This window comes from Uloborus diversus, chromosome 5, assembly GCF_026930045.1.
Source record: "Uloborus diversus isolate 005 chromosome 5, Udiv.v.3.1, whole genome shotgun sequence".
Taxonomy (NCBI): Eukaryota; Metazoa; Arthropoda; class Arachnida; order Araneae; family Uloboridae; genus Uloborus; species Uloborus diversus.
Genome location: NC_072735.1, coordinates 95424250 through 95438128, shown reverse-complemented (window position 1 = coordinate 95438128; position 13879 = coordinate 95424250). Strand labels below are relative to the sequence as shown.

General features: G+C 31.3%; 2 protein-coding genes across 2 annotated transcripts in view; one reads left to right on the top strand and one right to left on the bottom strand.

Moving 5' to 3' along the window:
- LOC129223360 (AN1-type zinc finger protein 6-like) overlaps positions 1–9442 on the bottom strand; it is a 35786-nt gene extending 26344 nt beyond the window's left edge. The window contains exons 1-2 of the mRNA XM_054857938.1: positions 9303–9442; positions 650–849 (exon numbers count right to left, since the gene is read on the bottom strand). Of these exons, the coding sequence (XP_054713913.1) occupies positions 650–842 (193 nt within the window). The 5' untranslated portion in view covers positions 843–849; positions 9303–9442. The remainder of the gene's footprint in view (positions 1–649; positions 850–9302) is intronic.
- An 821-nt stretch (positions 9443–10263) lies between these two features.
- LOC129223359 (ferrochelatase, mitochondrial-like) overlaps positions 10264–13879 on the top strand; it is a 41671-nt gene continuing 38055 nt past the window's right edge. The window contains exon 1 of the mRNA XM_054857936.1: positions 10264–10295. The gene's annotated coding sequence lies outside the window, so the exon portion shown is untranslated. The remainder of the gene's footprint in view (positions 10296–13879) is intronic.

Sequence of the window (13879 nt, the reverse complement as noted above, 5' to 3'; positions counted from 1 at the left end):
TTAAATTATATTCATGATTTGAGGTTCAGTATTTTCAATATATTCGTCGGATACGTATTCTTTTGTATTGCTTAAATTAGTGTAGTATATTCAAAAATGTAGGTTATACATTGATAAAAAGATCGATGCTTTAATTTCTAACATCGATGTTTTGATGGGATTGAAAGAATCTTCTCAAATTTCTCCTTTCTGCACAACAAATTAAGAAATTTTTTAGGTTTAGAAACAGCGTCAAAACTTATAATTTGAAAAATTTGATTTTGAATGGTGATAGTGTTGTAAATAAATTGTATTTGGGTTAATATTTAATTATTTTTCTTATACATTTTCTATTGTATGTCAGGAATTGCATTTATGTCATTTTTTGAGTTTCTGCCATAAATGTGGCAGAAAGGGGTTTTTGCCATGCCGGTTTTAACCGGTTTCTACCAGTGGTTTTTACCGCCTTGGCAGAAACCTGCCAGCCCTGCTTCAAACGGGTATGATCTTAGGCACTTTGCTTGGCATTTGCAAGGAAGTTCTCTCATGGAAATAGAGGGAAATATAATAACATTAAAATTTATATATTCTACAGAAAAAAAAAATCTAGCTTATACACATACTTTTTCACACTTAAAACAGCACTGTTCAATTATAATATATGCCTTACCAGCAACTGAGCTAGCTGTTGAAGGGCTGGTACGTCCACTTAGTGGTGGAGGCGCAGGATTTGCTTGTTTTCTTTTGAGAGCATCTTTATAACATTTAGAGCATAAACCGTCAGTTTTTGGACTTCCATAAAATCCACATCCAGATCTACATAGTGAAGGACTTTGGGACATTTGATTTGTATCACGCTCCATTAAGTACCTATGCATAGAAAACAAAATTAATGCAAATGAAAAAATGACATTTGCGCCAACCATGATTTTGCTAAATTCGGACGTTCTGAATTGACTGAAATTCTGAACTATTCGAAAGGTCAAATGCTTGCTCCCAGATGCAGCGCAAAATCAAAGTAACAGACGTACCATTTGCAAGGAAAATACAATTCATGTGTTCTAGTTCATTTATTGATTTGCTGGTTAAAATTTTGGCATGTTTAGAACAAGTCTGAACAAGTCTGAACAAGTCTAACACTGCCTTTCACCCTGTACAAGCTTTTATCCTCATGTATTAAAGAAATTTCAGAACTAGACATTTTTGTGAATGGTAACGGACGTACTATTTCTGGACAAGACTTTCAATAGAAGGCTAGTGTTGATTAAAATTCTGATCTACTACATCTGAGTGAAAAAATACTTTTCTTACAGACTTAAGTGTACTGTGATCCAAAAACAATTATAACTTGTAAAGAATTTTTATTATAATAATAAAAAATATTTTTTGGCGGTAACAGACGTACCAACAGTGGTAATGGACGTACCTTTTCCAAAAGATTAGAAAATAGTTGATAAAAAGGTGTGGTATCATTGAATAAAAATTTTAAAACAGGATTTTAAAAACATCAAGAACTTTGTTGCCAATAATTGAAGCATTAAATAGATCCATAGTATCAACCAGTATCATAATAAAGTAGTAATATAATGGAATGATATTATTCAGTTCCTTTGTCTATAAATATCTCACTGTTTTCTTCAAATATTACACTTCATACCCAACATCCCCTTATGTCAGATTCGCAAGTTCAGCTATGAATAACAGTTCTTTGCATTTATAATTGCAATTTTAACATTGACAAAATTATACTAATTTTTAACACGTTTTTATTAGCTTCACTTGTATGTTTGTGAGTAACTCTCCTTTGGACTAAGAGTTAGTGGCTAATTACTGTTAGTACATTCCACCACTTTATGAGTGTTCGTGGCCGAGCGGTCTAAAGGCGCGAGTCTTCGCTGATGTCCACCTCCGGGAATCATTGGGCGTGCGTTCTAATCTCGTCTACACCGAAATTAAAATATTGCAACTCAATTTTCGCCCACTTTTTGAGATCAGACTCTTAAAATTTGGAATCCAACCTCAGACCCAACGACAATGCAATATTCTACAATCAAATTAATTTATTAACGATAAGTTATTAGTTTATTCTAGTGAACACTTTTATTAGCTTAACTTGTATGTTTGTGGGTCAAACTTTCTTTTGGACAAATAGCCAGTGGCTTATTAGAATTACTTACAACGTACAAATCAGAGCTGCGGAGTAACAATGTTTGCACATGAATTTACCAGAAAGCATTCAAAATGTCTGATACAAATAATGCAATAGCATACTAAGATACATTCCATTATAAAAATCGAAAACATGCACAAAGATTTCATTTAAGAGTTACAAGTGTTGGCAATATTTAGTATCTAATGCTTATTTGGGAAAAAAAAAACAGTAATAAGAACTTGATATTATTTTTCAGAAATAAAACTAATAGCTTAAAAAACTGAAAAACATGCTTTAGTAGCAAAATGAATGAAAAAGTTATAATCTTTGGATGAGAAGTAATTGACCAAACACTTAACTTTACTGTAATAGAAAAAAAGCATGGGGGCAAGGGGGGGGGGGACTTCTTATCAGTTGTTTTCAATTTCTTCCACTTGTTATCCATGCAAAAATGTAAATAGACAGCCTCCACGCTTTTTTTCATTTTCAGTAAAATTAAGTGTTTGGTCAATTACTTTATATACTTGTCATCCAAAGATTATTTTTAACTTTTTAGTTAATTTTGCTACTAAAGCATGTTTTTTTAGTTTTTTAAATTTAATATCAGGATCATTTTCATCCTCTTCACAGTCTGTTCTGCTTAATTTTCCACTCTTTCATTTTATCTATTACTGAAGATTTATCAAGTACAGGGATTTGATAGTCTTTTATAGTTTTATGTAATGTAGTCTTAAGATATTAGGTACAGCTGTTACCAAGTCTCATTAATTTTTTTTTATCAGTCTGGAATTATAACATATTAATTACGCATTTTTGGATTGACCTCTATCACGCTTCGAACTCGAAGCTCCCTCCCCCTCCCCTTTTGCTGTTTAGCATTCCTTTCCTAAGAAGAAATACAAAATTGCTTCAAGTGATTGAGAATTTTTAATTTTTCAAACATGTGAAATTCAGCATCATTTTTTTTTTTTTTTGTTTAAGAAGAAAAGTTTCTTTTGTTTAAGTTTCTGAGAAGAAATTCCATCTGAAAAGATTCACTCTTCAATACCTGCGATAGGTATAAACTTTTAATTTTTTTCACACTCTAAACAGTCAGAAACAAACACATTGGATCAATACATATATCTCATGCATAAAGTATTTCGAGAATTAGCCCAGTAAGCACTTAGAACTTTTAAATAAAATTTAAAAAAGCCAGCTGTGAGACAACTTTGTTTATATGCACTTTGCTTTACACATTTTCTGTACTTGAACCATGTTTACCATACACATGAATTAAGGATGGCTAGGTTGCTTTTTTAGTAATTTGAACTGAAAATGATTTCAAGAGCAAGAATATGTAAATGAATATTTAAAATAATACCAAGATATAAACAACCAACATTTTTTAGCATTCTCGTTTTTGGAATCATAAAACTAAAAAAAAATCTAAATGATCTTTAATATTTTTTAAAATTTTTGAAATAAAATGATTGATGATTTGATAAAAACAAAAGCTTAATGTATTTAAAATATAAAAATAATCTAAAACTATCTAAAAAAAATGGAAGATAATGCCTAATTTTGGTAATGAACGTAGCGGAAGGTGGAGCACCTTACAACACTTTTTAGACAATGATTTTTAAAAATTTTATTTTCAAACTTAGATAAACATGCAATTTAGACATTTTTGCTTCAATAAAAATTTATTTTGCTCTATTATTTCATCAAATTAAATTTTCATAAAAATATTAATAAGTTCCAACAATGTCCAACCTGCCATACTTGGTGGGGGCACTTTGGGACACCAGCAGTAATCCTAATAATTGTCATCTTAAATAATTGAAGTCTTATTACTAATATAATATTTTCTGCTGCTGTTTCAACAACAGCAAGGAACTTCCTATTTTATTTTCTAGATCTCGCCATTTTTGTAATTTTAATACTTTACCGAGGAAGAAAAATCAATTTTCTGTAAAACAATGAAATGCTTTTTCTGTACTGTACATTGGTGGAGCAGCTTGGGACAGTGTCCGAACCTGCCCCACCACTGTGTCTCAACCTGCCCCACTTAAGATTATTATGAGGCAGTGAGAAGCAAAAAGATGCAAGTGGAATTTTTCAAGTTTTGAGCAAAACTTGTTTAAAGATATCATAGGTAGGCTTTCATTGATATTTTTTTTCTAAATCATGCTGTGTAGCAACAACTACCAAGGCTACTAGTACTCTTGCCCCAAGACAGAGGAGAGGTTCACCTACCATGTGTATTGGTTATCTCCAAATTTTTAATTTTACCACTTCCCACCATCCCTTTGCTTCTCACTGCCTCATATAACTCACTTTTTAAAAGTTAGACAAAGCAGCACAATATATTTTTTAACCTATAAATTATTATAAAAGGACATGTTTTAATTCCCACATGCTATGATTGAAATTATTTCATTTCCTACTTAAAATTTTTAATAATGAAACCACCTAATAAGGTAACTCTGAACTGTTCAAAACAAAGAAAATTAGATCAGGATTTTCCTGTTCATGTGAGAAAAATTCCAAAGTACACTGAACAGTAGATCCTGCTGTCACTGATGATGACCTAAGAGCACTAATTTCTGTTTACAAAATTAAAGCTGAAATTTATGGTGTCCCAAGGTACTGGTATGTTACCATTGATTTACACAATTATTTTCATCAAATAATAATGATTTTTTAGTATAATGTTAATCAACTGAAACAAAAAATAAGTCTACAATTGGGAGTCTTCTGCTAAAAAAAATATTTATATCATCATTTTAAACCAAAATTAGTAATGAACGTACCAAAGTAATTCAGAAAAAAATTCCTAAGCATTTTTAAATGCATTAAATCAATTGTTATTTTTTTTTTTTTTTTGAATTATACAGAATCTTTGAATATTGTGCAAATAAGACAGGTGAAAAGAAAAAATATATTTGATATTTTCCTTTTAAATTACATAGTCAAACTTAATACCCTCGCATACTGCTGTTTCTAACCAATTGATAGATGCCTAAACATGAACTCAAAACAAAAATGTATTGCAAGTATAAGCACTATAAAGACATTTTCAAAATCTGCAAGCTTTCATCTGTAAAATAAGATATTATTCAAGTTTTTACAGCAAATTTGAATTTTTGAGAAAAAGTTTAATGTGAGATGATTTTGCCCTGCAATGGTTTCAGACAGTTGACGGTGTGTTATTTGATCCGGTATGTATACTGTTTTCGCAATTTATGGCTTTTCTACAGACATTCATCTTTTCTTTTTTGAAAGTGGACATGGAAAGGGTGCTGCCGACACTACTGGTGTAACTTGATTCCGATGATTTAATTGCATGTGGCACTGATATTCCTGATGCTGAGTGTATTCTTTAACCTCAGCTACAGTGCAAGTATCAATTTGCTTTTTGTCAGCAAAGATCAGATTAAAAACTTTTTTGGATAGTACTTTGATACAAATAATATTCCCTAACTGCTTGAAACAATTTATGTGCACACCCCCGACACCTAAATAATGCCCAGCAAAAAGAAAATGCACCAAATTACAATTGAAAGGAGAAATGAACTAGATTACAGAAATGTAAATTGTTTCTATCCTAGAGATAAAGATTTAAAAAGTTTTAAACCGAATAATGATGCAGATTAAATGACCTTCTTTCCTCAAAAATCATGACAGATGGCCAAAATAGACATTATGGGAAAATTTTAAACACTATTACCGTAAAGCCCTAATTTTCCGCAGATCTTTTCACATATTTTAAAAATTGTCATTAAATGTTTTAACATGATTGTGTTATTTTTCACCAAGGGTTCGAAAATATCATAATATTTTCGAAAATATCCGATATTTTGATATATATCCAATATTTTCAAGTAGCAAACTTAAAGTCTTCAAAATAGCAGTGGTGGCTCATGCCTTGAAAAAATGAGGAGGCCAGACCATTGGTGCAAGAAAAAGTATGTGCTTTATTTGTACTTATTCTTTATTTTTTAAAAGCGAATTCAAAGTAATTCTTTAAAATAAATAAGTTTAATTAAAATTGAAAAGTGTACTGCTTTTACTTAGAATTAAAATTATGTTTGCATCCCCCCCCTTTAATTTATCTACAGTTGTTAGAAAGAAATATGGTTTATAAACATAATATTTCTTTCTCTAGGACTAAGTGGTGTGAAAGAGAAACACAGCTTGTAAAACAGGACTTCTAAAAAGACATGTTAATTTTAATTAGGTGATAATATATAACTTAAATTATTTTATAGGCATTAATAAGACCCCCCCCCCCCCCGCCCCACATTCTATTACCATTTTTTTAAACAATATGACCACCAAAAACGAGGGCAGCAACTAGGCATATGGAATCATTTCCATATGAGCATTGTTGATTTCAAAAATAATTATACATTTTTTTTATTTGTATGCAACAATACCTTCAAAAACTTAAAAAATGGTGCTTCACTGTATATATAAACATTAGTACCTTTTTTAATGTGGATTTGATCATGCTCCGTTTAAAACTTGGAAGTCTATTTTGTTCTATGCGGAAGTGGTATTAAAAAGAGAAAATATATATTCTTGTCAGGGTTGGCAAGTTTCTGCCGAGGCAGTTAAAATCACTGGTAGAAACTGGTTAAACCGGCATGGCAAAAACCACTTTCTGCCACTTTGCGGCAGAAACTGGCAAAAACTAACAAAACAAAAAATTCTTGATATACAACTGAAAATGCATGAAAAAAAAAAAAAAAATTATTAACCAAAGTACTGTAATTTTATTACAAAATTATCACAATTCAAAATCAAATGTTACATTGCTTGGACCCTGCAATTGCCTCTTAGAAAAGGTGGTTTCAAAAACCTAAACAGGTTCTCAATTTACTACGCACAAATGAGAAATTTTGGAATATTCTTGTAACAGAAAAGCTAGCAGACAATGCATCAAGGAGCAATCATTGTTCATGAAACTTTCATCTATTGTATAACTGGTCTACCATGTAGTGACTGGGATGTGGTAAAAATTCGACTGTAAAAATAAGTTTTGAGAAATGGGACCAGTTTGTTTTGCAAAGCTGTGACATTAGGTAAAAAATTTAGGCAAGTAAAATTCTGGCACTTTCTTCTTGAAGCACATGACATGATAATTTCAATCACAAACAATTTAGAAGAAGCATATAAGTGAGCAAATTACAATCAGTATTGCCTGTTTAATTTTGTATATCACTCCTCTTTCCTAAGCACCCCTGTATGATTTTTTATCCTTTGTTAAATTAATCCAAATACTACAAGCATCTGCAATTGGAAAGTTCCCTTTCTGAACTAAATCAAGGGCACTAGCATGGGATTTTATTTTTTAAAATGATGAAATAATGTTTAATTTTTTAGTTTATTTAAACAAATATCATTTACTAATTGAATTATTAAAGACATTTTTAAGTTTTTGCCAGTTTCTGCCGGTTATAACCAGCTTCTGCCACTGGCACGGCAAAAACTAGTTTCTGCCGGCAGAAAGTCAACCCTGATTCTTGTCCTTAAAAATCAAACTCCTGAGCTTAGTCCAGGAAGTGACATGGAAAATCATGAACACATGATCTTACATAAGGCTTCATTGATGAGAATTTTTTATGCCAAGAGGCTATCAAACGCGTTATTATAATCATTAAGTTAACTCATGTTTTCAATATGCACATCAGTCAAATGTATAAAAATAATAAGATTAAATTTATTACATATTTATTTATCCCTTGAAAATTCTTTTTTTAATCTATGGAACCAAACCCTTATTTTAAATTTACCATTAAGTTTTAATTTACGAGGTTTTGAATAGTGAAGTGTGTTCACATAACCTGCCTTCATATAAAATGAGGCTCTATTGTATACTTTTTACAAATTTATCAGTAAAGTCAATGGAGGGCCTTAATCTCGAATGAGTCGTGGGGAAAAAACAAGCTTTACTGGGATCGAAAACTTCAGGTGCCAAATCAAAATTTTAGTAACATTGTTTTTTGCATGTCTTATTTCCTTCTTTCAAGGTAATACAAATAATGAAAAGTATGAAAAAGAATATTCCGTGTAAAGAAGTCAAAGCAATGCGAAAAGATCAGTCAGCACTTTGCTGCACGGTTCTATAAGACCAGAGTAAAAAAAAGTATATTATAAACATGGCAGCTTTTAAAAGTATCAATGAAAAATTTTCCACAAATAATAGTGAGAAACAAAAAGCTGGGAGTCTTAAAATATTTTGAATAGGGTAATTCTGAAGAAAAAGGTATTTCTTCTTAAAAACCCAAAATGGGTCCTTTTCAAATTTTACAAAATCAAAAAAGAGTCAATTGCAAAATTATTAGTTGTCATACAATTTTTTTATGGCATTGAATATAGAAAATATCAATTACTTCCACTAAACCTTAATTTTTAATTAAGATAGTTAAAACTTTTAGGTTTAGTTAAAATTACACAAGCAAACTTTCTTTCATTAATACTAGTTACATTACACCAAGCTACTTTTTCTTCTACAGACTTCCGGAACATAATCACGTTTTATAATAAATCACCTTTAATCTACATTTTATGTATTATTCGTTTCGTACCCTGATGAAGGCTTAGACAGCTATTGAAAAGTTAGTAACTTATTTTTCAGTTATTAGCTTATAAAGATAATTTTATCACAACAAAGGAACTAATCAAGTACACTAGTCACGCATTTTACGTAATCCATAAACATAGGAAGGTCTCTTATTTGTTGCAATTAATAAAACATGATGACGCATATTTACCATAATAACACTTCTATTCAACGTAGTCCCTTTCGAAAAATATTTCATTTAGTTCCAAAATATCCAAAAACATGTTTACAAATGCCCTTTAAATGAAGATCCAACAGTGCGTTTCAGATGTTTTTAAATTAGCATACAATGACGACCATGGCAAAGCTCTATTTTGCCACTTGTTAAAAGCCATTTAAAAGACAACAGCAATGCCTTGAAACACTGCTTTTACTTTAAAACATACTTATTTCATTAAAAATGACCAATAATTGATAATTAGAGATGGGAAGGGTAAGCAGGAAATAATAGCTTTTAAGCCTAAAAGTCAACATTAAGACGCTAGTAGTCCCTAATTCAGAATGGCATCTTCAAAACGTGAGTTAAACTAACATATGCATAACGATTGAGAAATCACTTACCTGTATTAATTTTGAGAAACTAAAAGTAATTCTAGATGTAATTTTAATTACGGTGAACAAACAAAGGCCAACTCTGTTAAGTCAGAACATATCCACCTGACGTCTTCACAGCTTGCGTTGTTTCTTATCGCTTGATGACTTGCAACCCTGACGGGAGAGCACGTGACCACTGCACGGCAGTTGATTGGTTCGCAAAAAAGCGAAAACCAGGCATGAAGTTCATGACCCCCAACGCTGCCTTGGCCGAAATTCAAGAGTGACGTCACAATAAATCTTCCAAAAATGTTTATAAATGGATTAATTTTTGCAACAAGAAATCATAATCACTTGATAGAAGATAAATACAATCAACAATTTCAACAACTGGACCTCATTCGACATGTGAAATCAGAAAGAACAATTTTTCACTGCTAACAAGTTTTTATTGGTATTTTGTTCCTTCTGAAGGCACTTCAATGAAAATACAATAAATTATTTATTCTCTAAAGTTAATTTCAAATGAGCTTTAAGAATAAATGCGTCAAAATTGGAAAGTTACGATCCGAACATGTGTTCCGAACATGTGATGAGAGTTTGTCAACGTAAAAAGGAACTATTTGCTGCAAGTTCATTATTTTTTCGTTGTATATTTACAGCAATTAACTGCTACGATTTCTAAACATATATATCTCATGACAGCCAGCTGAAAAATGGTATATGTTACACTTTACGAAATAGTCAGGTTTCATATAGGGACTCTAATTTCCATTTGTGTATCCTTTTTGTTCCCAATGAATTTTCTTATGCACTAACTATGAAAAGTTGTATTTTTCGTTAGGCTCTAAAATGTTTATTGTTTTCATCTGTTTTATTTGTTATTTTGTTGCGAATCATCTCTAGAAAATATGTAAATAAATAAACATTTTTTTGTCAGCTGTTTCTCAAAATTTTAACTGTTAACTGTTGATAAAGAGTTTTGTTGTCATTTTTGCTTCCAGCGGAGACGTGAGTTTTGTAAGTAATGTTAACAGTACTTCGAGTGTTTTAATATTTCTTTGTTTTATCCTTCTGCTGTATTTTTCGACATATATTATGCGTACCTATCCGTTTTTGTCTTGTTTGCTATAAATTAATGGTGGAAGGTTGACAAAAGTTGAAACACTTTATAGACCGTGTTTACGTTAATTCTTGTATTTTTAGAGTAATAAAGTTTGTCCATTTTGTTTATTATCTTATTGTAGTGTTATTATATTTCGGTAAAATCTCCTTTTTTCAACTTATTGCCGATGTTATATCTTTTTTTCATGTTTTTCGAAAACAGTGGAATCCCGATTATAAGGTTAAAATATTCTGTTTTACCTTACTCACTTTCAGAAAAATCCGCTTTTTATGCTTTTCTACTGGCAAATCAAAATTATTTTTCATTTTCAAAACTGGCACAAACATTTTTTTTTTTAGAATTCATTTTTCTCAAGATAAATTTGTTTTATAGCTATTTGAAGTTGTTCTGAGATTTCCTTTTTCTGCTTTATTGTTCTTTATGAGAAGGTTTTGATCATTGATCCAATGTTGGGTCACCACAATTGAAGATCGGAGTTGCTGGTGCTTTTCTAAAATCGGGACGAAGTGGATGACGCTTGACAAATCTTATTACATCACGGGTCAGTGAATATCAAATTTAACTCTCTGATGGTTTTGAATGTCTTATCATGCCCTATGGAGAATATTGCAAAAGCATTTTAGACTTATTTTTCTGATGCTAAATACCCCCCCTCCTCCCAAATGACTAAGTGTAAATTTATGAGTAGAGAAATAAAAGGCCTTGTGTTGAAAACAAGCATTATACTAGAGTAAAAAAAATGGAACAGGAAAAAATATGTTTTTATATTTCTCCTGTACAGTATATAATTATTTTTTGAAAAAGAGAATTGGTGCAGTAAAATGAACTATACGGGGTGTGTGTGCACAAAATGGGAGGGAGCAAAGTAAGACTTAGAGCTTTATTGCAATGGTTTTCAATTTTTCCCCTAGTGTGCAAAAATATTCCTCTCTTCAGTCTCCAAAACATTGGCAACGCTTGTATCATTGAAGTAGACACAAATTCAGAGAACATATACCTTTTTCGAATCTGAGAAAAAGCACTTCTGTGTTTAGTTCCCTCCAAATTTCTTGGAATTTCGTCCCTACGTAGGCTTTTTGGGGAAGTTGGGAATATAGTTTGGGAACGAGACAGAAACCCGGGTGACGTCAAGAAAAAAAATTATTTCAGTGCACTCCTGTCATAGCAAAAGAACCATTCTGCTGGTGAGCTAATTAGCTTCACTGGTATTTTTTTTAGGGTCGACCTTCATGATAATAAGATAGGGTCACCCGGGGTAAAATGGGTTATAAAAAAAAGATTTTTTAATTCCAGTGACCCATAGCAGAAATTTGAGATATAATCGTGTTTTTGCAGAATATATTCTATACATTGTGTATCTTAGGTCTAATTTGGACATAGTTTGTGTTAACTTTTTGCTTTAAATTTAGTGTAAAAGAGTATACCTATTTTACCCCTATGTATAACCCATTTTACCCTGCGCTTTGGGGTAAAATGGGTATATGCTGTTTAAAGTTGAACTACGCTATAACTAATGGAAAAAATTTATGTAAAAAAATGAGTTTAATTGCATTGGAGGATAAAAACTTTAATCCTAAACAACCACAAAAAATGTTTACTGAACCAAATTTGTGAGCAAAAGGCGTATTAGCAAAGACTTACGGTTTGGGGCTGAGGTAGTATTTTTACAACTTGTGATACCTGCACAACATCAATGTCATCTTTCTTGGGGAAGACGTAGGATAATTCGACAGATGATTTTGTAGCAAACTTCTTACAGTATATTCACCTTCAGCTGAAATTTTAGTGATTAAACCTATGAGTTTGTGAATAGACTTCTTCCAAAAATTTAACATTGGCCCAGTCGCAAATGACTGGGTTTAACAACTAAGAGAACCTCTATTTTCACTTCTACTTTATTAGTTATTTTATCAACTATTGTTAATGTCCTTTTTTAAAATTTATTTACTGTTTATTTATTTGTTTATTTTTTCTGCTTTTGTTTGTGTCTCTTGCCTGTTTGTGTACAATCTTGCAGCCACCTGCTCTGTAATTAAAACTTCTCTCACCTTTATTTATACTCTTACCTTTTTTTTTGTTAATATTTCACAGCCTTACCAGTGTTAAAAACGGCTGTGAACCAAGAGGTATAGCAAGAGAATTTAGTTATTCAGTACGACTTTGCTCTGAGGCATGAGAATTCTGTTGTGATTGTGTGTGAGGTTGTACTTAGATTATGTTCTGAGCATAGAGAGAGAGAGAGAGAGAGTTGGTTTGAAAAGAAAATTGAAAAGACAGCATATTAGCTATCAATACCTACTATGTTTTATAATGTGTAGCAATGAACCATATACATAAAAAACCTACAGTAATCATGAACTATATCGATAATCATCAAAAATTATACCTTTAAGTACCAGGGGCGGATACAAGGGAGGGGCGATGGGGGCGATCGCCCCTCCCTTGAGGGACACTTCACCAGTAATTTTTCGAAAATGAAGATCAAAAAGCACAAATTTAGGCGAGTTTCATTGATGTTGGGAGAAGGGGAGGGGGTTATGACCATATCCCGGAACTGTTTCGGAATGAAAGTCAAAATTTTTTGTGATCAATATTTCAAAATCAGTATACATAGTAAAAAGTATGTAATAAAAATCAATCGCCCCTCCCTTGAAAAAATTCTGGGTCCGCCCTTGTTAAGTACTAATTTGCAGAAGTTATAGTAATTAAAAACATAAATAAAACAAATGCAGTGTACTTATTTATAAAAATTAAAAAAATACTTTTCGTTTAAAACATGAAAAATATCTAAGAGCTGTCTCGCAGAGATAATTTAAGTTTTTTAATCTTCATACATTCAATCAATGTTTTAAACTCGAAAATGTTGGCTATACCCATTTTATCCCATGCAACTAAAAGTCCTATAAAATTTTTGTAAATATTAAAATTTACTTATTTTTTTGAGTTTTCTGTTAGAAAAATTCTTTTTCTCTCAAATCCAAATAAAAAACTTCCGAAACTCTTCCTGTAAATTTTTCTAGAAAGAAGTTTATTACTCACTATAAACACATTGTTCTGAAAAATAAAACTGTTGCTAAGCCTGTTAAATGAGTTGTTAAGATTTTTTTCCCCAATACAAAATCTTGCCAGATATGTACACATTTTCATCATAATTTTTTATTTTCCAAAAATGTCCAGTAGAATAAAATCAAGAAAAATACAATTAGACCCATTTTACCCCAGCTACCCATTTTACCCTGGGTCCCCCTAACAATATTGAAAATTTTATTTTTGGCTTCATTCTTCGTGCATAACTACTAAGTATTCAGTCTCTTTATAATTACTAAAATATACTAAGCACACTTCCTATTACAACGTGTTCTGCTGAAAGATGTTTCCCTTGTTTAAAGAAACTCAAACATGTCTTAGGAATAAAATGAGCAAAAATAGGTTGGTAGGTTTGGTTTAGCGGCAAAACTCAAAAAATCATGCTTTGATA